Genomic DNA, 24,528 nt, shown 5'->3' on the forward strand with positions numbered 1-24,528 from the left:
AGTTGCATTAATTAAGCAATTAATAGGGAAAAAAAAAACACTCGCTTAGTTTTTTTTTTCTTTTTATTTAGTGTAATGCTACAATTCTTTTTCACCCATGTGACTGGGATATTCAATAAAGTTCCCATGACGATAAAATCTTCTTGGCCTCTTAGTTAAAACAACACTAAAACTCTAACCAAATAATTATTTCTAACAAATAAATTCCTTGACTTAGGATTCGCACGGTGCAGCTGCTCCACCCCTTTATTTTATGAGAATTCTCTTAAAATAAAAAAAAGGATAGAGCAATTGCATGTTGCCCCAAACGATCCCTTGATTATTGGGCTCCTCGTTACCTTGTCCGTCAGTTGGATGCTTCCAGTCTCTCCGGCGTTGTGAGAGTACATTAGAAAAAATAACCTGCGTCCACTTCCAAAAGTCATCAACAGCAGTAAGAGTTGATGGGTTGCAGCCGCCCCCGAGCCGCGAAATTTCCTAACAAATTCTCTAATTTTGTTTTTGCGCGTTTAATTATCCATGTCTCTATCATAGTAGAAATTCAAGCACACTCAAATTTGTAAAAAATTATTTAATGGAAGTCATAACACATGAGTCATTAAATATTTACATTGCCAAGAACAAGAATAGTTTATTCATTTATATCAAATGGGTCCTAACTATAGACTACTGGATTACAAGTACGCAACGACTATTAGATTATTAATTTGGCTAAAACGACACGAAGAATACTAGATCGGCATGCACGGTCCCAAATGGGGCTGAAGCTAGGCTTAATTTTTAGACACAAAAGCATAATTTAAAAAAAAAATCAATAATACAATTAATGATAGTTATATTTCCATTAAATTAAGATATGTTGTTTAGTAAATATTTTTAAAATATCAGAAAAAAGATTATTCAAAGCAAGTACATCATGAAATGAATAATAACAGATCAATCATCATGTTATATTAATTTTAATTAACATTAACATAAACATGCGATGATTGTAAAATTGCATTAGACTGGCCTAATTTACATTTCTACTAACTTCTGCAATGATTGAAAATTTCTCTAGTATTACGAAATACTCTTATAAACACTGTTAATAAACTATAAGGGAGAAAATATAACTCAATCTTTAGAATAAAGTCTTATTCATTACGTTCAAGGACCTATTTAATACAAATGAGAAACTATGCCTTTAGTTGTAAATATCAAAAGTAGTCGTGCCGTAGTCAATACGATAATGGATAATATATGGTAATCTTTATTTAAGACAGCATGCTATGAACTCAATCCAGTCAACTCCAGTCGTCGTTGTCCAAGTTCTTAATCCCATATAGGTTCTGATCTTAAAATTAATCGACTTTGATAGAATTAACCGAAAAGTAAAAAGGATCAAACTGATGAACGTTGAAATGAAGATAACATCATCAACAACGATGGTGTTTCTCTTTCTTGTCATGTCTGCAAATTTTCCAGGCACTTTCTCTTATACCAAACAAATCCCAGCAAAGTTAAACTCATTCCAACTACCACAGCCCAAAAGTGGTGCTGCCTCCTCTGTTTTCCTCCGTGCATTGGGAAGTATTTATCCTCTTGGGTATACTAAAACAAAACGTCTTGTTCTTGAATCTTTAATATGCAACTTTTTTTTTTAATTTTTGTAATTTCTTTTCTATGTGCGGTTATTCATCTACATTTTTTCAATTAAATTCTTGTTTTTCTTTCTACTTTATGTTTTCCTGATTTAATTTGTTCATTGGATGCTACATATTCTTGGCACTGTAAAATTCTATATGCGGTCATATATAATTACTTCTTTGAAAAGTTACAGAAACTAGATGTTGTTTTCCAAAGATCATTTCTTCCTTTTATTCTTGAATCGATGAATGAATTATTTGCTAGCCATTAACCAAAATCATGTACGTTTCTTGGATTGAATTTTTTTTTTTTTCCAATTTCAGTTATTTTGCTGTGAACCTTACCGTAGGGAAGCCACCAAAGCTTTTTGACTTCGACTTTGACACGGGCAGCGATCTCACTTGGGTTCAATGCGATGCTCCTTGTACTGGTTGCACCAAGGTAACATTTTCCCATTACAGAGCGAAATATTTTCTCTCTTTTAATGAACAAATGGCGGCATGCTAAAGCTTGTTCATTAATTTTGAGTTGGCAGCCTCCCGAGAAGCAATACAAGCCCCACAAGAACATTGTGCCTTGTTCTAACCCTCGATGCGCCGCCCTTCACTGGCCGAATCCCCCCCGTTGCAAACACCCAAATGATCAGTGTGACTATGAAATCGAGTATGGCGATGGTGGATCATCTATTGGTGCGCTGGTGACTGATTTGTTTCCCTTGCGGTTCAGCAATGGCTCTGTTTTTAATGTCCCATTGACTTTTGGGTATTACAGACTGAAATGACTTGTGCTTGAAGCAAAACTCATGAACTGTTGCATTTTCCTTTTTGCTGATGCTTTCGTTTTGCAGTTGTGGATATAATCAGCACAATCCCGGGCCACTTTCTCCTCCGGACACAGCTGGAGTTCTGGGGCTTGGCAGAGGCAGAATAAGCATAGTGTCACAGCTGCGAGAATACGGGCTAATAAGAAATGTGATAGGCCACTGCATAGGCCAAAACGGACGCGGGGTTTTGTTCCTGGGAGATGGTAAAGTCCCTTCTTCAGGGGTTGCCTGGACACCGATGCTGCAAAATTCCGCGGATCTGTAAGCATTTTGAAGATCTCTTCCTCCTTTCACGGCTTGATTTTTTTACAGAATATGATTAATGGTGTTGAAATGAATTGTTTCAGTAAACACTACATACTGGGACCAGCTGAGCTTTTATATTCTGGCAAGTCTTGTGGTCTAAAAGACCTTACACTCATTTTCGACAGCGGTGCCTCCTATGCTTATTTCACAAGCAGAGTTTACCAAGAAATAGTTTCTCTGGTAAGGGCAGCATTCGTTAACGGATATTATACAGCGTTTTCCTTTTAAGGGGAATCCTATTGCTGTTGATGTGAACTAATCAGCTGTTCGTGTTTCAGATAATGAGAGATTTAATCGGGACACCGCTGAAACTTGCACCAGATGATAAAACACTTCCAATTTGCTGGAGAGGCCCTTTCAAAGCCCTTGGTCAAGTCACAGAATACTTCAAACCCTTGGCGCTGAGCTTTACCAATCGAAGGAATAGTGTTCGGCTGGTTGTACCGCCTGAGGCTTATCTTGTTATTAGCGTGAGTACCTCTATTATTATCATTGCTTATCTAACAGGCAAAAGCACTTGAAAAGAGCTTATCTGAGAAGCACTTGGCTTTCAGGGTCGTAAAAACGTGTGCTTGGGGATTTTGAATGGCTCTGAAGCAGAAGTTGGAGAAAACAACATAATTGGAGGTAATTTAAGTAATTTACACAAACACAACTTAAGTTTGATCAACGGAGTAGCAATTTAATCTTTTTCCTCTTTGACAATATAATTATGGCCTTTTTTTTTTTTTGTTTTCTTGGTGCTATAGAAATTTTTATGCAAGACAAAATGGTGATTTATGATAATGAGAAGCAGCGGATTGGCTGGAAACCTGAAGATTGCAATACGCTTTTGTCCCTGAATCATTTTATTTGAGCCAAACAAAAGCATAAAGTTAAGGCAAAAATGGCTTCAGCAATTAAATTACAGCTGATGCATTATTTTTGCTTAGCCGAAGATACACAGCGAGTTCATTTTTCTGTTTTTTAGCTAAAAGGCAGAAAATGTGTAATGGGCATATAGTAATTATGAATAAAGATTATATACATGTTTATTTTCCCGTAATAATTTTCGTAACCAAAAGGTACCTCGAGGTATATTGTTATTATATTGAATTTAAACTTAAAATTTGCCTTAAATGTGAATTTTTGGGACCGTACTCCACTTTCCAAGCCCATGCAATGCCAACATTTTTTTTTTTTTTTAATCTATTATTGAATAATTTGACCAAGAAAGGCTCAAGCTCGAAAGCAACATTTAACAAAAACATAGTATTGAAGTTGCCAGTTCGATGACACCAAAACTGACAACAAAAATAATCATATTTCTAAGTGGACTCTCATTGTTGTTTTTTAATATTTGTCTATTTGTAATTTTCATCCCTTCCATTCTCTCATAATTTCAAGACTCGCATAATTTCTTTTTAGCTATTTACATTTTTCACGCCACATCGTGTAACAATTCCTTCCCAAATAAATAAATAAATAAATGAAACAAAATATGCGGCTCTACTTGCACGCTCCGGCGGTGACACAGAGATCAAAAAAGCTCATAACGACCAAAGCACACTTTGAGACTTCAGCTCCGTTCTCAAGATTCAAGGATTTGCCTTTTTCTTTGATTAAAAAAACCCACAAATAAAATTAATTGGAAAAAAAAACCTTCAACCCCTTTTAGTTCTTTGAACTGAAAAGCGAAACCAAAAAGATTGATTGATTGATTCGGAAAAAGCGAAAAAGATGGAGGAAAAAGGAAAAAGAGTGATGGGCTTGTTGGTTCTGTTGATGTTTGCGACTTTTCAAGGCTGCTTCTCAGAAGCAAGTCAACCTACGTCCAAGAAAAAGTCAACCCAATCAACGGCTGCTCATCGTTTTGGCTCCACTGCTGTTTTTCCTATCACTGGGAATGTCTATCCCCTTGGGTATGTGTATTTTCATTGCAATTGCAGCTTTAGATTGATTTCGTATTGCTTGTTTTTGCTATCTTTGTATAATCTTTGATTGTTTCTTTTATTTGAGCTTGCTTGTGGCCAACATATTGCATGTGTGTAATTTGGTCGCACTAATATATTTTCCTTGATGTTTTTTGAAAATTTTTTATGCTGTGAATTCTGGGATTAAAGCATCTTTCGAGTAAGCCTATTTGTTAATTGATTTGGCTTCTTGACTGTACTGGAGTACTTAAAAATAAAGTTTTGACGAAGCTTTGGAACCTTTTTGGACCCATTTTCCAAAGCTCTCTTGTTTGTAGTTCCTTAGTAGAAGGTCAGAGTGGAACTCTTAAGTTGTGCATTTTTCTCATTAAAGCTTGAATCTTTGCATTAGGTAATTACCCATTTGCATTTCATCGTGTGGGTGATAAGTTTCCCTTAGGTTGGTCCCACTTTTGCACCTTTTTTGGTCTCTCGGGTTTGATGGGTTTCATACACATCAATCCAAAATCAGTTTCTTCATCAAATAATAGTGCTGGTTGTCAAACTCAAACACTAGGGAGTCTTGGTAGACTAATTTTGGGGATAACGTAATGTAGCAGCTTCCTTTGTTTAATTATATGTTCGCTAATTTATTTTTTCTACATACTTTATTTTGACGTTACTTTTTGCTCGTTCACAATATTTCCTTTTTTGTAAAAACATGTTATTTCAATCTGCAGATACTACTCTGTCACCCTTAAAATAGGTAATCCACCCAAGCTTTATGAACTTGATATTGACACTGGCAGTGACCTCACTTGGGTTCAATGTAATGCACCTTGTACGGGCTGCACCTTGGTAAATTTCTCAACAGCTAAAGAGTGGTAACTGTTGTGGATGCTATCATTTTCCTCATTTGTGTAATGTTTTTGTTGATGCTTATGCAGCCTCCTGAGTCTCTATATCATCCCAAGAACAATGTTGTGGCATGCAATGATCCCTTTTGCAGTGCTTTTCACTTGCCAGAAAACATCCGATGTGAGGCAAATGACCAATGTGACTATGAGGTGCTATATGCTGATCATGGTTCATCGCTTGGTGTGCTGGTTACTGACCACTTTCCCCTGAGACTCACAAATGGGTCTCTCCTTGGTCCTCGTTTAATCTTTGGGTGGGTAATTTTGTTTAACTTCCTATTTATAAACATTCCTTCTAGGACATGATATGCTACTTATTGGTTTGTATTATTCGTTGTAAAATTTTCATTATTTGTTGATAACCTCGTGCTGAATTGCGGATTACATTTAGTTATGAAGCCAAAGCTTGAGATATGAAGTACTTAAAGTTTTTCATGTTGATTTGCGCTATGTGCATTCAAAATAAGTAGTGTTTCTTCCCCTTTGATTCTCTTTTATTGTATGCAGGTGTGGATACAACCAAAGAAATCCTGGTCCAAAGCCTCCTCCCACAGCCGGAGTCTTGGGCCTTGGCCTTGGTAAAGCAAGCATCTTGTCGCAGCTGCAAAGCCTGGGTCTAACACGGAACGTGTTAGGACATTGTTTAAGTGTGAGAGGAGGAGGCTATTTATTCCTGGGACATGATCTTGTCCCATCTTCAGGAATTGCTTGGACACCAATGTCACGGGACTTGTTGGAGTACGTGCTTCCAAACTTCCCATGTTCCTAGTTTTAGCCTTTTTTCTTACATGAGTGGACTGCCCAACCACCAGTAATTCTAATGTGCATTCCATTGTTTCTGGTGCTATTTCAGGAAACACTACTCCTCAGGACCGGCGGAACTTTTATTTGGTGGAAAGTCTACTGGCATAAAGGGCCTTCAAATAATTTTTGACAGTGGCAGCTCATACACCTACTTCAATTCACAAGCCTACAAAACCACCCTTGATCTGGTGAGAAGGAAGCTATCGGCAACAATTCTCTGTATTTGTAAGCTGGGAATGGGTACGTTTAACAAAATTTTAGTTACAATACTGATCGATTATCCATGTCTCAGATGAGAAAAGATTTGAAGGGAAAGCCGCTTGAAGATACAGCGGAGGAAAAGGCCTTGCCAGTCTGCTGGAAAGGCACGAAACCTTTCAAAAGCATTCAAGATGTCAAGGATTACTTCAAACCTTTGCTATTGAGCTTTACTAAAACCAAAAATGTCCATCTGCATATACCACCTGAAGCATATCTCATTATCACTGTGAGCACATCTAGAAACTCTGGTTTTATTATGAACATGGCTTATAAGTAAGAAAAAACAAAAGCACTTAAAACGGATTAGCTAAAACCCTTCTCTGTTTCAGGAACATGGAAATGTTTGCTTGGGAATTTTGAATGGCACTGAAGTTGGACTGGAAAATTTCAATCTAGTTGGGGGTAAGGGAGTCTCAACAATATCATGAAAATTGCTTCCTTTTTCCTTCTCAACAATCTAATATTCTCTATTTTTCATTGCTGTTCAGACATCTCTTTGCAAGATAAACTAGTGATATATGACAATGAGAAGCAGCAGATAGGATGGGTTTCTTCAAACTGCAACAGGCTTCCCAAGTCCTGAGCTATTCCCTGTTACTCTATTCATTTAATGTATAGGCAGTCAGGAGTTTCTCACCTGCATTTTTCTTTTTTCCTTTTTTCCTACTCTTTATTAACAGAGTGGATCGTGATTATAACGAAGATTTTTGGCAGCCCTATGCAGCTGACTTCAGCGTCCTAGAAGAGAATTATCCAGCAACTGCTCAGAATATCATTAGGCTCGTTCATGAAAGGAACTTTAATGTGTAAAGAGTAAAAGCCATTAATAGTTTACCGTATAATACATAGCGGGCACACATATTCCCTAGTTCAGAGTTTATAGAAGAATATCTTCTTTGATCTGTTTTAGAAGAGAATTATCCAGCAACTGCTGAGAATATCATTAGGCTGGTTCATGAAAGGAACTCTGAGCTCTGATGCATAGAGTAAAAGCCATTAATAGTTTATGATATAATACATAGCAGGCACACATTCCCTAGTTCATAGTTTATAGAAGAGGAATTCTTATCTTACATGCATGCACGATACATACCCCTTATATAAACAGTGCTACACATATGCACTGTTTATGTAATGGGAATGTATCTTACATGCATATAAGATAGAGGATTCTTATAGAAGAATATCCTTTTTTTATCTGTTTTGTAACCTACTAGGTATAAATGTCAACATATTTTTATTGTTTGGGAGGAATTACGTCTTGCTTTTTGGTACAATATCCCAATTGTAAACAAGCTGATAAAAAAGTTATGGTACAGAAGAAATTCTTGTATATAAATATCCTTCATTACATTTGCATGTTTTCTCCTGCAAGTTATAGTTAGTGTTCAATCATATTGAAGTACATCTTCAAAATCATTGCTTTATACCAAGTAGCGAAGGGAAGGCTGTCTTGAGACATGAATTGATTTGGTTAATATCTCCACGGCTGTACAATAACATTAAGCCTGCAAAACCATAGGAAGATGAGAAAATACAGTCAGGAGATGCGCCGTTGAGGATCCCAAAGCAAGTAATATCAAGGAAGCATATAGCAATCTGAAGAAAACCAGTATTTACTTGTGTTAAAAGAGTTCTCATAAGCTTTTCCGCGTCTTTCTGAGGTACTTTTGATCTTATTTTAGCTTTATACACCACATTGGCATATTTAATGCTGAATCTATGGGTATGATTCTGGCCATAGAGCACATTAGTCTCCGTTATGAATTGGGTATGATTCCTAGTCCGTCTGTCATTGCAAGTTCGGGTACTTATTCTTTCTGGTAATAAGCAAGTAAATATAGCAACTGACATGAATAGTATATTACAGCAACCGTACCTAGTAAGACTACAATGATAACTTTTTTTTTTTTTTTTTATAAGACAATGATAACAACTTAAAATCATTGGTTAAAGAGAATGCTCAAGACGAGGTACAGAGATCTTCAGAATACAATCCCTGACTATATGTTTCTCAACCATGCATGGCATGCAAGCACACCCATAACAATATTCTTCAAATATTACCGTTCATAATGATAATAAGATTTAATAATATCATACTTAAGTCGTATTTGTAATTGAGGTTGGACAATTCTAGTTTAAAAGATATCACATTAAAATGTTTATTAAACACTAACTACAGTAACTTGAAAACTGAATTAATTTTATTTTACACTTGTATGATGAAAAAAACTATTACATCTTCACTAATTTTATCAAAATTATTATTTAAAAATTATACTTACTATATATTGTTAAATTTTATTTTATAATTACAGCTTTTTTTCTACAGCAGCTGTAACTTTTAAGCTACCTTAAAACCAAACAGCGCCTTAATCCCCATTTGCTTTCCCTACTACTTTCAGGAAAAGTTTACAATAATATATAACACACAAATGGAAAACTGAGAATTGAAACTAACCTTGATGGTCAGAAACTCCATTAGTGGAATTATGTGTACTGCGAGTTAAACTTAGCATCCTATAAGACATGACTAGCACACTGCATATGTAAAACCACCGATATGTTAGCCAAAGAAAATTCAGCACCATGATGTTTGAAAAATTATGCAAATGATAGCAAAATTAGATTGCAAAATTACTACTGTATTCTCAATCAATTTCATATAACTCCATATAACCCTAAACAACCAAAATATAAAGTTATGCTTCAATTTTCTAATATGTTTAAGCAAATTTAAAAGCTCCAACCAAGTTATGCTTCAATTTTCTAATATGTTTGAGCAAATTTAAAAGCTCCAACCAAGTTATTCACTAAAAGAAGATGGGCCGTTAAAAAATTATGGCATTGCTAGCATCATCATTGGACAGCAGCTCAGAAAACAAAGCAAAATTGAGGAATGTAACCTTTGCATGGCAAATTTTTGTTATAGCCTCAACATGAAAATTCTGCAGTTCTTCTAGGGCTGCAACATCCAGACCACTGATATCTTCCCCCTGAAATGATAATTAGATCAAATAATGTCTGTAATATTATCCAATAACTGACAAATTGTTGAACCTACTTTTTACATTACTAAATTCCTAACCTACAAACTATGAGTAAATGCACCAGGTAGTGCTTCACAGAATGGACTGTGATGTATGTAGGTGCCGCTACACTTTGTTGAAAACACTATAATAAGATGCACTCTGATGTATGTAGATGCTGCTACTGTTCGTCAAAAACACTGAAATTAAAAAAAAAAAAAAAGCATGTTTTTGCCACTAAATTTACCATCATTTGCCTCTTAATCATCTTCACATCAATTATCGCAAACAATAGTTCTTTTTAAAAAAATCACCAATGAGCTCCACAATCAGACAAACATCAAAGCTCAAAAAGATAAATAAAAAGCACCATCTTCCAAAGCTGGTCGTCCCTAAATTCAACCATATGAAACGGTTGACCTGGAAACTGTTCTAAACTTCTTTTACCATTACTAAATCTTTTAAATCCAGAGTCCAGAATTCTTTCTGAATCAAAAGGTGATTCTAGAATGGCTAAGTTGATTAAAACAGATTCCTCACAGCACCAAATTCCACCATAAATAAAACTAGCCGTTGCATCTGCATATACAAATCTCGGTGCAAGAAAATTTTGCTGAAGGAAATGCATACCTTCAGTCTGGAAATAAGGCTTTCCAGTTCTTTGCATTTTCTTCTCTCAGTCTGATGGCTAGCACTCAACTCTTCAAATGAGCTTACACCATCCACATTTTCACAGACATCATCCTCTTCAGATAGTTTAAGCGAACGCGGATTAGATGGCATAAATCCATTTTTAATCCCTGTTCGTGGAATTTTTAATGCATGGACCCCTCTAGAAGACATGTCCTCACCATTAATGCCAGAGTTTCTCATCTTTGCAATCAGCACCCACATATTTGCAAGCTCATTTTCCAAATCTTCTTCATGCCGTTTTGCTTCATCAATTCTTTTTCTTAGCTCACCTTCTACTTGTTCTCTCTCAGATAATGCAGCTTCCAGATCAGCTTCCCTCTGATATCTAGCACTAAGTTCTTTTTGCAACTCCTCGACCAGAAGTCCATCCTCTGTTTTCCATCGAACACCATTGGAGTTACTTTGCTTGAATTCATAAGGGGCAGACATCTGACAGAAGTTAGATCTGGAAAGGGCTTCTTTTGCAGCAGCAAGCTCACTATTCAGTTTTGCATTTTCATAAGAAAGTCTGGTTACTTCTTCAGCCAAGTTTCGGAGCTCAACCGCTGCAGATGAAGCCAACTCTTTTGCATAAGAAGCTTCCTCTGCCAGTTTTTGACTGTGAATTTCAAGACCATCCCTTTCTTCAACCAGCTTCACTCTCTCTTGTTTCAGATTCTCTATTTCAGCAGCCTATGAAGAAATATGCAGATTGCATCGATAGAATCATATATCCTAAATTTTTGAAGTTAGCATATTGAGTACCTATAGCAGAAGATGTGCGAGTAAAATTAACCTGCATAAGAACTTGGGAATTCAAGTTAGACTCCTCGTGGGAAAATATTCTATTTAAGCTCATGACACTGGTTGGTGTATGTTCATCAACAAAAGTCTCTTCACATGACCCAAGACCATTCCTCCATGCATTCTTTTGTTGTGATATCTCTTCAGAACAAGGTTTGAGTGGAATGCCGTCATTCTCTGCCATTTGTTCTGGACTACCAGACATTTTATTGGATAATGAATCAATCTGTTGCCTTAACAGAAGAATAGTTTCTTGCATTTCTGTATTCTCTGATATCTATCACAGTGAGAAAATATTATAAAAAATCTTAGAACTGTAACCATGGAAAAGAGACCACAGCACTTTAGAACTTACCTTCATCTGTAGTTGTTCCTGAAGTATCCTATTATCGGCTGACTTAATCTTGAATATGCATCAATACAAAAAAATCAACTCAATAAGATGTTCTTGACATTTGAGAATGAACAATCAATAAACTCAGGATATAGGATAACAAACCTCCAGTTCGAAGGTTTTTTCATTAAGCTGAGTAGTAAGCTTGGACAAAGCCTACAAGAGAGAAACAGACAAATTAGAATGTGAATTTTCATCACCAAGGATGAGCAATAGGGGAATACCACCCTCCAAGCAAATTAAAAGAGTAAGTTTAACAGGATTTCTGTGCATCCCATTTTATTGTTCGTCATCAAAAGTCAAAGCAGACAATTAGTTACTTTTCCACTTAAGAGCCCTTAATATGATGAGTGGTTGCTGATGAAAACTGCATTCACTTATGTTCATGTTTGACAAAAAACAATAGGAACAATTTTGAGGTGGAAAAGACTCCAGACACAGACACACAGTGAGGTGCCAATAGTTGTTGAAGTTCCCTAGAGAGAGATCGAAACAGGAAAAAAAATCACCTATTCAAAAACCTGATAGGGAATTCTTTGTTTTTCCACTAGTAGCCATGAAATAGGCCCATTCAATTTGAAAACTCAGAGTGGAAGCATGCCTATATGTACTTTTGAATTAGATAATGGAATTGGAATTTATGAATGCAACTATCTATGTCAGGCTGAAACTACTATTTTGTAATTCCTATTTAAATTTTCTTTGGTGCAAGTTTCTCCATTCTCGTTTAGGCATCTGTCACTTGACATATGATAATTACCTGCGACATCTCAGTAGTACTCAATGTATGTGGAGTCCTCTCGACTGATCCAATCATTCGTTGCTCCAGGACACGTATCTGAAGCTTCTTTTCACTGATTTCATCCTTCAACTTCTGCATGTGCTCCTAAATCAACCATTATAACCATTAAATTTTCACCCATTAACATCAACAAATTTATTCAATGACTTTTGAGTGAAGAAGTGGACAAAGCAGCGCACCCTAAGGTGTGAATCTTCAGAGTTACTAGCTGCTTGTTCTGACAGTCTTTTCAGCGAGCTTGTGCACAATGCCACTTCCCCAGCTAACATTTTCATCTGCTCATGAAGAAGATCCATTTGATCTGTGATAGTAGTACCACTCTTGTCAAAAAAAAAAAAAAAGTAAGCTCCAAGTTAATAAAAATTCTAAGCATGCTTTTGCAAATCTATTGTAGTGTTAATACGATCTTTTTTTTTTTTTAACTGACACATCAACAGTAAGGAAGAAGAGATAAGCTTTTGCAAATTAACATTTGAAAGAAAAAAATTGAGTAGCATGGAAGTAAACGCTGGCTTTCTTTTGCATATCTATTAATATGGGAAAGCACAATTGCAGGTGTGGTTAGAATTTCTCTCACTGGAGGTAAACGGCGACCCGCAACAGTTGCACTAAATAAATCACCCGCTTTGGTTCTTTCTGGAAATGAATCACCAGCAGAATCATCTCCCCTTTTACTGATTGATTTTCTCCGTCCATCCTTTATATCATTGAACGTGACTCTATGATGTAATGACTTTGATGAAGATGCAGGTGACACACTGGAGGAACTTCCACTGTCAGCACTTGGTGAGAATCCAACCAGATTCTCAGGCTTCTGCAAAGGAAGATTCAATATTTGAGTCCAGTTAAACAAATAGGAACTGCAAATGAATTACTGCTGCCAGAGAAATAAAATTTTTAGTTATGCTCTTGCAAAAACAGAAAGTAAGAGTAGTCTGACAATGAATGTCTGAATCTCTTTTAGCTCAGAGATTTAAGCCGATTACAGCAAGTAAGATAGAGGCAACATCAGCAGTTTGAGTTATTTGATTGCCGGAATATCTGGTAATTTTTCCCCTCAGCAAAGTAGCATAACTAATCAAATTATGCTATTGCAAAAACTCAGGAAACTCAGGTCATTAGAATACTGGAAAAGTCAGGTGGTTCTATTGTGAAAATCTACTTGAAAAAAATATTATAAAGAATAGTGATCAGTGGGCGCAACTCTCATCAAATAAAATACAAGGTCCCTTCTTTTTGACAGCCCCCACAAAAAAATTAAACCCATTTTCAAATCAACAGGACAATCAGTATAAGATCTTACTCTCATTTTAAACCATCCAAGCATTCCACGCCTCCTACTCTTTTTGTAATCTTTAACCAATTCATCTAGATTAGTGATGTCATCCCTTGCTTCTGCTGAAAGCTCTGACACATAGCTTCCAGCATCATCATCGATGATGTACTCCCGTTTTCTATCGGGCAAATATGCAAGCTGCACTATCAACGGAATCAGGTATCAGTTCAGGAAATATATAGCCACAAACTAACTTTCACAGATGATTAGGAAACTCATGTCAGATAGAAGTTTCTACAAATTCGAAATTCTTAAGGAACGCAAACCATCATGAAACTGCTTTTCATGCAAACTGAGCTTTAAAATAACAAAGTTCCGACCTCATCTTCCCCGAAAGAATGCCTCCTTCTATGGCCAGGCCTTTCAGGAATGCTTGATGGCATGGAATTTTTAGTCGAAACCAATATTAATTTGGTCAATCGCTGAATCCTCCCCAGTAGAGCTGCCTTCTCCTGCTCCTCTTCCTCTAATCTTGACTGCAATTTAACCTGACCCGCCTCCAGCTTTGACCACACAAAGTAAAACAAATTAGAAAGGAAGTGATTGAATATACAATGACAAAATCCAAAATGAAATAGCTGTTTTATGGTTCAGAGCTTGGGATGGTCTGTTTGCTTAATGGGGACAAAAACAAACATAGACATAGACAACAGGAGAAACAGTAACACATGAGCATTGTATACTAAGGTTCCGATATTAAGTATTTCCAACTTATTACGAGAAGTGTCATATGTCCTCAAATCAAAACACAAACCTGAAGCTTCAAATTAACCAGATCATCTTGGGATGATGCAGCCATATGAGGATTGTCCATCATTCCACGCTTCAATTGTTGCAGTTCTTGCTTTAAAAAGGTAATTTCTTTTTGGTACTTTTTTATGAGAGACTTCTCGTCCATAATCTAATTGAGGAAAAATTATACAAATATGAAGATTTGATGAAGCGGCAACTAAAAGAGCAAAATCAGATAATAAAATTTGAAAATGACAGTGAATTAACCTTATTCTGAGAAGCCTTAATTTCCACATGCTTGCTCCGATGGGCAAACTTTAATGTGTTGTGTGTCTCTTCACTATTACTAGAGGCCGGTGTAACAGTGCAAATAAGCTACAATAAAGTTCAGAGAGAAGAAGAAACAAATATATGGTTCGGTATGAGATCCTGCCACGCTTAAAAAATATATAATTCATCGTTTTCAAATTAAAAAATAAAAAAGTAAATACACCAAAAACCAAATCTCTGTGCTTTTTTTTTCCTAATAAGAAACAAAAAAGGACTCATATCAACAAAAATGAAAAAACTACTCAGCAAGCTGTCCTCAAAACATTAAGGACATCCAGAAGAAGCAAAAGATGTGATCGTTAGATTTTGTATTCTGATTTCTGAACAATTATCAAAATCTAGAAATACAAAATCAGCATGTAGATAACCATAAAGCATTTCCAGATGAATTAAATAGTAACTACTGCACATAATAGTGAATTCAAGTAGCTATAAACAAGTATATAAGTATTTCGCACAACAATGAAATGATGAATTATATAGTAACAATAATTGCTATCATACGAATACAAAATAATCTTATTCATTGAATAGAGCTCACAGAAATTCGTCCATGGCCACTAAGGGATGACTGCAACAGACGAGTGAGTTTTGAATCTCGATAGGGGATATGAGTTGCTTTTTCATCTGTTAGTTTAGAAATCACCTGCAACAGGCACAAGTTAATATGTTAAGCCTCTGGATTATGCAGATAAAAAATGGCAATTATAATTAATAAAAGCTCAATAAACAATCTTTGGCACAAAATATAATCCACTGCTGAGCATTTTACTATCTTCAAGCATGCCATGATAAAATTTTAGAAGCTTGTTGTCAAGATCAATTTTATTTACTCACATATGACTGTTTAGATCATAAAGCAACAGGTGTGTTTTAATGGTCCATTTAATAAGAGAAGACAAGGCAGAAAAAAGGTTAATATCTTACAGTGCCAAGAGTAAGTAAGCTTTTATTTATGTATGAACCCTCTTTTCTCCGCAACCCAGTTGTTTCAGTTTTAGAACTTTCAGATCCAGCAAGATCAATTAAATTCTGCACCAAAAGAAGTTGAATTGTTTTACTCTAAACATCATGTGCCTTGCCAACAAGAAAAGTGCATCATCACCCTGTTGGCTGGTCAGATCCACAAGAACCACATAAGACAACGAGAACTTGAATAAAATAGGTTAGTCTATGGGTAGCGTATTACCAATTGGGACAAAGTCACATCTTCTTCCCCTTGATTTTCTCCAGTGGGACTGCTCTCAATAGTCTGATAGATAACAATATAATTAGTATAACAAAACAGAAGTTATGAAAGAAACAAAGCCTCCCAATTGAAGACATAGCCATCATAACACAGAAGCAAACCGTAACCAACGAAAACACTTTTATGATGAGAAAAGTAAAATTTTTACGGCTATGAAAAGAAACTATATAATAGAAAGATGAAGCAGTGGTCTCCCTCAGAATTTGTCACTCCTGAAAAATCCAAAGCATTTACAACTAGCCTGATAAGCTTGAATAAAATACAGTTAGGAAGAATGGTAAGTTCACCAATGCAATCAACCTAAGTACTAATACACGATAATTACATATTAATAGTTAAAGATATTATGAGATTATTGACCACCAAACCTAAGAGAGTTCACCACAAAAAAGGAATGGAAATGAAAAGGCAGCTCCATCCAAATGGATTCAGCCCAAAACTATGATATCTGTTGCAGGAGATCTTGTACTTACCAACGAACCCTATCAATTTGATTAGTATCACAGAAATGAAATCAACTATAGACATTTATACCATCGGATCTACCCTTTTCCAACAAATTTAAATTGTGATTGCATGTAAACTAGTTTTGAATCATATAATCCATTTCTATCTGCTAGAAAACGCTATTGCATCAGATGTACTTCGAAGTAATTGCTACGAACTATAAGAAACTTTTTCCTTTCCAAAAAGGAGCAGGTAGCTGAATTGGTTTGATTGTTTACCATCAGGGATATTATCATGGTTTGAGCTTGCTTGAACCATAGTCCAAAAAAGTGAGAGAAGTATAACATTCAAATGGAAAATCTAAGTACCAGGGTGAATATAGTGTGGCTTCGACTGCTAAGGAGATTGAAATTATTAGAACCCACATGCCTATGCTCTGCAACAAAATCAGACATGATTTGTTAAGAATTCTTAAACTGCACGAGCAAAAAACATCCGATGAATATATCGAGGTGCAAACACAAGCACCAGAAATATATATAGAGAGAAAGAGATAAATTAATATCTGAACTTTAAGAGGTAAAAGACAAATTTCTACATAGAATATGGGAGCAAAAACAAAAAAAAATGTGAAGGATTACACTCAAGGCAAAAAATGCCAAAGGAAGCATACAAATGAAAACTGCAAATTATCAATACCCACCAATTTATGAAAGACCAATACATACCTTCTCCAGTTGCTATGAGGGATAGAGCATGAGCAGGAGACAAGACAACCTCCTCTTTAATTCCCTCAACATAAGTTCCCTGTCAATAAAAGATACTACACACTGAAATAATGGTGTTTCTAAATTCTCGGCCGGTTAAGACTACTTTGTCAAACATGAAATGACTGGAGGTATGGTCTTTAATAGCTGTAGTGTTAGTGTTTCTATGGAAAAGTCAAACATGGTGTCGAAGTCTATGCTAAATATTTTCAGGACAGGACACTACAGCTAAGCAAGTCATAAAAAGCAATTACAGTGCATTAAGATATGGGCAGTATTAATTCCAATCTCAGAACAAGGTAAAACTATCCAACTCTAGAATACTAATTTCATTAAAAGTTCAAGTAACTGTCACCTAGTATCCCATTGAACTCCCCCATTGAACCAAGCCCACCAAAGAAAATGACCCATGGCTTTCTCTTTCCCCTCAATCACAGAAAAAAAAAAATACACACTACTCCAAAATCCATGTCCTAACCTATATCTAGAGTAAGTAGTCCTCCGGGAAGCCAAAGACCTTCCTCAAGACAACCTGTTACACATCAACTAACGACTTTGTACTATAGTTTTAAATCCTCCGGCCGACTGTCAAATGTCATTGGCACAAAGGGTAACCGATTCTTACATCCAAAACTAGAATGTATTGGTAAGATTCAATCATTTTACATGTCTCTTTAGAGAAAGAAAACTGTGGATGAAACAATCACATGTATTCAATCTTCTTACCAGTTCCATCGGTTCTCTCACTTATCTTATACTATAATAGAATAGAAGGCTAAACTGCGACGCCATGGAAGCAATGGAAAAGTAGAGAGGTAGGAAGAGAAAATCTGACTGTATAACTTTATTACCTGAGCATCCTCTCGTATTCTAAGGTTCTGGCCCGTTGGATCAAGCAAGTCATTGATGACCTGAAAGAAAGATAATAGTAATACTTTTCGATCAGTATATTGTTCATTAAAGACACGATGACATTTGCTTCGCTTATCTAGAGTAATCAGAAAGTTATTTACGTGAGAACTCTGCAGTCTGTAGAATTTGATTCAATCATTCACATGGTAAAACAGTGGCACCAAAAACATATGATTTGGATACTGTGCTGATCTCAACTTGACTCAGCCTTTCAAGATCCAATGACATGTGTCTGTTATGGATGATGTATGGTGAAGAACTATTTCCATTCCAATTCCTCAATAATTAATACCCAGAAGTCTATTGCAGGCCCAGGTAAGCTCATTTAAGCAGAGGAACTTGGCCCCATAAACACCGGAGAAATCAGTCAATGATATTTACTTAATGATCAAAGAATTTAATACCAAATTATTTTCCTTCAATCAATAATGACAAACAATTGTAATAATCAGTGAAAGAACATGCAATATACAGAAACAAAACAACTCCGTGCACCAAGGGCCCTAAATGCGTATTCAGAAGTACTCTTAGGTGTATTTTGCACGGCCATAGTTGCTAACAGAAGAACTTCTAACTAAACATGACTTGCCAAGAAAGCTAAAAGGTAGATGTTTGGTGAACCATATTAAATAAAACTGTAAACTCAGGAAGCAATATGTGCTTCAAGTTTGTTTATGAGATTTATAATTAATTTCTGGTTAAATTCAAGGAAGCCACTACCAAAGCAAAGCAAAATGATAAAACGATGCTAAATTGTTCCAAAGATGTAAATGCAAACATTCTCAAGGGCTTCATTGCAGCAGAGTTTCCTAAACAGCATCAAGCTTCCAAAATACTCAGCCACCTTTACACTGAAAGCCTAGGGAGACAGAAGAAATCCAGCAACACAAATCAAAGAGAACTTTTGCCTTATAATTGTTTGTTTCTTCTTCAGCCTTCAGAAAACTCATAATGTGAAGGAACTTTTTGCTATCAAAACTCCCCTTGAAAGCAAAACGTTTTTAACTAAAGGTACACCAAGGTTAAAAAATAATAATTAGCCAAAAAAAAGTACGATGGGACAGACCTCATTGTAAATTTCCAAGTATGAAACACGAAGAAGGAACTCCCGCCCAGGTGTCTGAAATATTGCAAACCAGATAAACACAAAATGAGGAGGGGGAAAAAAGAAAAAACCGCAATCGATCCGATCCAAGTGTTAACTGGAAAAAAAATCCACTACCTCTTGAATAATTCCAAAAACATCCTTCACTGCTAATGGAATAATTCCAGGTGACTTTTGCTCCCCCTAAAACGTGAAAAAGGAATTGATATATCAAGAATGGGCCAAACAAGGTGCAGATTGTTAAAGGATCCTTCCATTCAGTAACTCACATGCATTGTATGAGTCTTCCCACTGCTAGTAACACCATACGCAAACACTGTGCCTGCACAAATATAGGCCAATTATTAATTGAGTTCACAAATAATTTAAAATGAAAAAAAATAATTACTTGATGGCATTCAAAGAAAATGACCGCCATTGTTGTATGCCAATAGCAATATTTATTCCCTAGCAAAAGCAGCATATTTCCAGACTTGTTGTTTACCATTTATCCCTTGCATGGCTCCATTTACAACATGCTGAGCAGCAACATCATACACATGGCGTGTTGTTGTTGCCGGACCAAACACCTTATCTGCACCACATACACAAAGAACAACCAAAAAGTAGGGGAAAAAAGAAATTTCTATGAGCACCATGAGATACAGTAAACATAAGATCTTTCAAGAAACGAAAGAAGTAAAAGGTAATTCATTTACTAAATTTTGCAAAGCTTATTTTCCAAGATTTATCATATCTTCCAACACATCAAATGGTCAAAAAGACTTGTGTATCCAAAAACCAGCCTATGCTTATATAGTACCGGAACTACTTCAGAATTCAAATGCCACATGAATGCTTCACAACTAAACAAGCCAGTACTCAAAGATTATATTCAATAAAACTTCAAGACCAAGAATCAGAAAATTTCACAAAAAGAAAAGCAGTTGGCTCACGGCCTCACACTAACATTTTCTAATATTATAACTAATAATAATAATAAAATACATTAACTATAATATTCCATTTCCATTACACAAAACTCAGTCATATAATTAAAACTGATTAGGTACATTACATTTATTTTTTTATGAAACTAAAAGGTGACACATAATCATTTGCTGTAGTCACCAACAAAAAATAATTAAACTAGGTACAATTAATGATTAATTAAAAAGTAACTGACAATACTAACCAAAACCATAAGCAATAGAAGGATTGTACTCGTTCCTCACAGTGTAATCACCATCTGCATACCACGCTATCTCGTCTCCTTTATTTACCTCCCGTGGACTGCAACATTTTTTAAATTCTTTAAGTTTTGTTCCCTCTACCAAAAAAAAAAAAAAGTCAAACACAAGTCTACACGACGACGTTTAAAGCTACCTGAGGGGGCGGAACCTGACGGTGACCATCACATTTTCTTTGGACTTGCTGGTTTCTGGCCGGTCAAGAGGCAGAGTGGTCGGGCTGGGGCTGTGGCTCACTGACGCTGCTGGAGAAGCAGACAGCCTCGAGGGCGGCCGAGACGACGTCGTTGAAGACGGAGTCGCGGGCCTACCGGTCGGCTTTGCTGGAGGCGGCGGTTGGGCAGGTGACTTGCGCGAACGGAAGGGGGAAATGGAGGACCTGCGGGGCCCGCTTGAGGCGGACATTTTGGAGGACGGCGAAAGGAAAGGAAGTGAATTTTTTTCTTTTTTGGTTTTTAGAGAGAGAATGAGGGAGGGAAGGGATTTGTTTTAGAGAGAGAAAAGAGTGGGTGTCAGGTGGGAGTCACGTGCCGGCAAGGGGCTGGGGCTGAGGCTGTCCCTGCCGCCTTTTGGACTTTCGTATGTATAAGCTTCGCTCCCTCCAAAACGAGGCTTTAATTTTTTATTTCCTAATTGGCGCTTTGAATTGGTCTGTCCGTGAGTCTGTGACAGTGACTGTAATGTGCGCTCCGTCTGTCTGTTTTATTTCATTCGAGTGTAATGTCAAATTGGACCTTGGTGTTTCCGTTGAATTTCAAAATGGATCAATAACATTTGTCTCCCTACACTTTAGTAGAATAACAAATAAGACTTATAGTTTGTATTTTCTTTTATCCGGATCCGTTCCAGAATTCCAGGGTGCCGGTGCCATCGAATTTCACAAAAAAAGACCACTGATGAAATCAACTATTAGAATTTACAAGTATAACTGTCAATTTATGTTAACTTTATCAATAGATATTTTTGGTGAAATTTGATGCTCGAACTTGGCAAGAATTATTTTAAACTTATCTTTTTTTTGTGATTTTGCTATGTTCTTACCTCAATTTCGAATTTTGATGGCATGATGAGCACACTTCACTAGAATATAATTTAAACCCCGACACAAGAATATAATTGGTACCAAAAGTTTGGTAGGATTTGATGCCAAGCGATAAGATTAATAAGATGAAGTGGCGGCTTTTGAAATCAAACCAGGTTTTTATATTATTTTACAAATATTTTAAAATTTATCAATTTGGTGGGAAAATATTAATTCATAGGTTTCGTAAAGGAAACATGCACTCTAAGATATGCATTACCGATAAGAACTTTATAACCCAAAAAAAAAGTATCAAACTAGCTGGCAGAATAATATTGATTCAACATTTTAAAGGTTTCAATTTTATTTTTATGTAATTTTTATTTGTTGTATTAGATAAATTGATGCCAAGATATGCCTTTTTTTATGTTTTTTCCGAAATCACGCCTGGTTATTGATATAATCAATAACGAGGCTTGACCGGATTTTTACCATAAGTACCACATACAAGGTAAAATTGATGCCAATCAATATGGGGAAGTCTCTTAAAATGATATTATATTTGAATTGTCAGTAGCACAATAGTAGCAATGGGCCATCTGGCCATGGCTATACAATTCGCAAGCTCCCCTTTGCTTTTATGAATAATGATATCACACAGGGTGACGCTTTCGATTTGATAATTTGAATTTGAATAAGTCATTTACTCATTCGTACGAAAGGTCGTAGGTGTCACGCATCGAGACATTGCAATAGCATGTTGCATTGATTACATATTTGCATGTCTTTTAAATATTCTTGCTAATTTATGCTAAACATGGTAACGACAATTGGGCAAAAGTACCGAGCTATATAGTATATATATTTACATATTAGGAAGAGACTATGCAAATGTCTCAGGACAGGCATGAAATTTCTTACATTTTACAAAATATCAATGAACTACCAGTTTTTGTATTTTATTACAAAATTGCCTGCAAAAATATTATTAAAAATATAAAAATAAAACCATTTTCCTTGATGTATTTCAAATACCATCTCTTCTCCGCTTGATCTTACTCAAAAATTCTTTTCCCATTTGAAGTCCAATGACGGCAACCACTTGAGCTCGATCTCTTTCCTTATAGGTCTAATTACTGAAAATTTAAAGTTCTACGAAGAATTTTTGTTCATAACAAAACACAGTGACGTCTATTAATGAAAAAGTCCCAATAGGTCAATAGCGTACTCTTGTCAACATCCTTGGGTGGGAAATTAATGTAACTTAGAATGATGTTGTTGGGCTAGAGGTATAAACTTGGGCTGTAGAGGCATCCGAGCAATGGTGGTCTGGGTGTCAACTAGAACGTTTGGACATAAAATTTATATCTCAAATAATATATTGTTACTAATTAAAGACTACCACATGTTAAATAATAGTTGATTTTTTTTTTGTATCACTAACAATGTGATCATTAAATAATAATGGAGTTTTAATAAAATACCCTTCAACAGTTTATAAATTATTTAAATACGCCTCCATTTATTGTTTTACATGGATAGCTAAAATATCCTTAGTAAGGATATCAAATGAACTACTCTTTCATTATTTTCTTACACTGAAATCATCCTTCAAAACCTCTCAACTAAATACAAATTACTTATTCACATATTCAACATTCATACTTTTTTAATTGAAAGATGGTACATTACTCGTTAAATAACCCAAGAAGATATATTAATATTGTTGGGTCTTTAAATTTTACTTTTTTCTTATAAAAAGTGAGTATATAGATATTTTTCTCCCTTTTATAATGTTCTATTCTTTTCACTATTTTCCCTACATGTTGTCAAAATATATACAATCTATGTTGTTTAATTACATTTTTTTAGGAAGATGTACATACTAAATATACATTAAGGTGAAAATGTTACGAATTACACGTAATACTGTATATTGATTTCGAAGTCGTATAATACATGGAATGTGGTGGCGTGACTTACACGAGTAGTAGTGTAGGTTGTGTAAATCATGTAGGTCATGAAATTAATATGGTCTTGTACGTCATGTAGGTCATATAATTATTTATATATTAAATTTGAATATTTGATGTTATTGTTTGACATATTTGACATATATTCAATGGACAATGAATTGAACAAAATGACGAGTATGAGTTCAAATGTTTTAAAGCTAGAAGAATAATAGTATCACAATCAACAACATATTCAAAATTGGTGGACAAGGTATCTCGAGTCATTGACGTTGACTTTTTCAAAATGTAAAATCACAATGAAATTTAAGTTTAAGATGTTTGATCAAATGCCACTTGTTGCAATTAAAAGCAATGACGATATAGAGTTAAAAAACTTTGTTTTTCATTTTGAAGTCATGTATTACACAACTAAATGTCCTATATTACATGATCAAGTGATAATTACATAAATAATCAACTCAGTAAATTTCACTCCCCAAAAAAAGGAAAGAAAGAAAAAACATAATTAAATACTTTGTTATTCATAATGTTATGAGTCACGAGAGACCCAAAGCAAAATAAGTGATCTTAGTCATATCTAAAACAAAATAAGTCGTGTTACAATAATCATGTAATACATGTCTATTTTGAGTTAAGGATATTTTGGTAAATTCATGTTTATTTTTAGAGTATCCATGAAAATGTCCTAAAATTATGTTTTTCGTGTATTTAAATAATCTTGAAAGTTTTATAGGGCATGTGAAGCAATTATCTCTCACATACTATCAATAGATGATTGACATATCAAATGGCAATAAATTTCATATCTAGACATTTGAAGTTAAGCATTAATCATTTTTTTTTTCAAATGGAAATCAAACACACGTTCAAGTCAAGTTTAGGTGTAGATTATCTACCACTATGTATTCTAATTTTTTTTCAATTACACAAGTTTTGAAATACAAGATATAGATTTCGTTATTTAGAATAAAATATATAAATACGGAATTTTGACCATATGAAAAAAAAAATAACACGACACTTTTCAAATCGCAATATTTGTAATGTCAAGTGAAGCAATCTTCATCTATTAGAACAAAGAATTTGAC

The 24,528-nt window shown here is 35.3% G+C and overlaps 3 protein-coding genes across 6 annotated transcripts; 2 read left to right on the forward strand and 1 right to left on the reverse strand.

Moving 5' to 3' along the window:
* Nucleotides 1–1,276: 1,276 nt before the first annotated feature.
* LOC102610972 (aspartic proteinase Asp1-like) lies at nucleotides 1,277–3,806 on the forward strand. The gene is made up of 8 exons (XM_006472740.4): nucleotides 1,277–1,588; nucleotides 1,953–2,070; nucleotides 2,165–2,391; nucleotides 2,477–2,713; nucleotides 2,800–2,938; nucleotides 3,037–3,228; nucleotides 3,313–3,385; nucleotides 3,508–3,806. The coding sequence occupies exons 1-8, from the start codon at nucleotides 1,392–1,394 to the stop codon at nucleotides 3,612–3,614; spliced, it is 1,290 nt and encodes a 429-aa protein (XP_006472803.2). The 5' UTR covers nucleotides 1,277–1,391; the 3' UTR covers nucleotides 3,615–3,806.
* Nucleotides 3,807–4,256: 450 nt separating this feature from the next.
* LOC102612252 (aspartic proteinase Asp1-like) lies at nucleotides 4,257–7,983 on the forward strand. Of its 2 annotated transcripts, XM_006472744.4 has the most exons (9): nucleotides 4,257–4,659; nucleotides 5,391–5,508; nucleotides 5,598–5,821; nucleotides 6,075–6,305; nucleotides 6,421–6,559; nucleotides 6,664–6,858; nucleotides 6,962–7,034; nucleotides 7,121–7,208; nucleotides 7,313–7,983. In XM_006472744.4, the coding sequence occupies exons 1-9, from the start codon at nucleotides 4,478–4,480 to the stop codon at nucleotides 7,440–7,442; spliced, it is 1,380 nt and encodes a 459-aa protein (XP_006472807.2). In that variant the 5' UTR covers nucleotides 4,257–4,477; the 3' UTR covers nucleotides 7,443–7,983. The 2 variants fall into 2 exon arrangements, with proteins under 2 accessions (XP_006472807.2, XP_006472808.2); XM_006472745.4 differs by having other exon boundaries at nucleotides 7,121–7,983.
* Nucleotides 7,847–21,102, reverse strand: LOC102611753 (kinesin-like protein KIN-7C, mitochondrial). Of its 3 annotated transcripts, none has more exons than XM_006472743.4 (27): nucleotides 20,580–21,102; nucleotides 20,389–20,486; nucleotides 19,699–19,788; nucleotides 19,484–19,536; nucleotides 19,332–19,397; nucleotides 19,176–19,229; nucleotides 18,049–18,108; nucleotides 17,159–17,237; nucleotides 16,799–16,866; nucleotides 15,924–15,986; nucleotides 15,662–15,766; nucleotides 15,276–15,380; nucleotides 14,672–14,779; nucleotides 14,427–14,573; nucleotides 13,993–14,175; nucleotides 13,640–13,810; nucleotides 12,914–13,150; nucleotides 12,516–12,656; nucleotides 12,295–12,420; nucleotides 11,640–11,690; nucleotides 11,496–11,543; nucleotides 11,133–11,417; nucleotides 10,295–11,029; nucleotides 9,542–9,631; nucleotides 9,097–9,176; nucleotides 8,253–8,421; nucleotides 7,847–8,140 (listed from the first exon to the last, which is right to left on the reverse strand). In XM_006472743.4, exons 1-25 carry the CDS (start codon nucleotides 20,846–20,848, stop codon nucleotides 9,156–9,158), a joined length of 3,453 nt encoding a protein of 1,150 aa, XP_006472806.2. In that variant the 5' UTR covers nucleotides 20,849–21,102; the 3' UTR covers nucleotides 7,847–8,140; nucleotides 8,253–8,421; nucleotides 9,097–9,155. The 3 variants fall into 3 exon arrangements, with proteins under 3 accessions (XP_006472806.2, XP_015384189.2, XP_006472805.2); XM_015528703.3 differs by having other exon boundaries at nucleotides 8,253–8,452; XM_006472742.4 differs by lacking the exon at nucleotides 8,253–8,421 and having other exon boundaries at nucleotides 20,580–21,101.
* Between the last annotated feature and the right edge of the window lie 3,426 nt (nucleotides 21,103–24,528).

This window comes from Citrus sinensis, chromosome 5, assembly GCF_022201045.2.
Source record: "Citrus sinensis cultivar Valencia sweet orange chromosome 5, DVS_A1.0, whole genome shotgun sequence".
In the NCBI taxonomy this organism is placed as follows: Eukaryota; Viridiplantae; Streptophyta; class Magnoliopsida; order Sapindales; family Rutaceae; genus Citrus; species Citrus sinensis.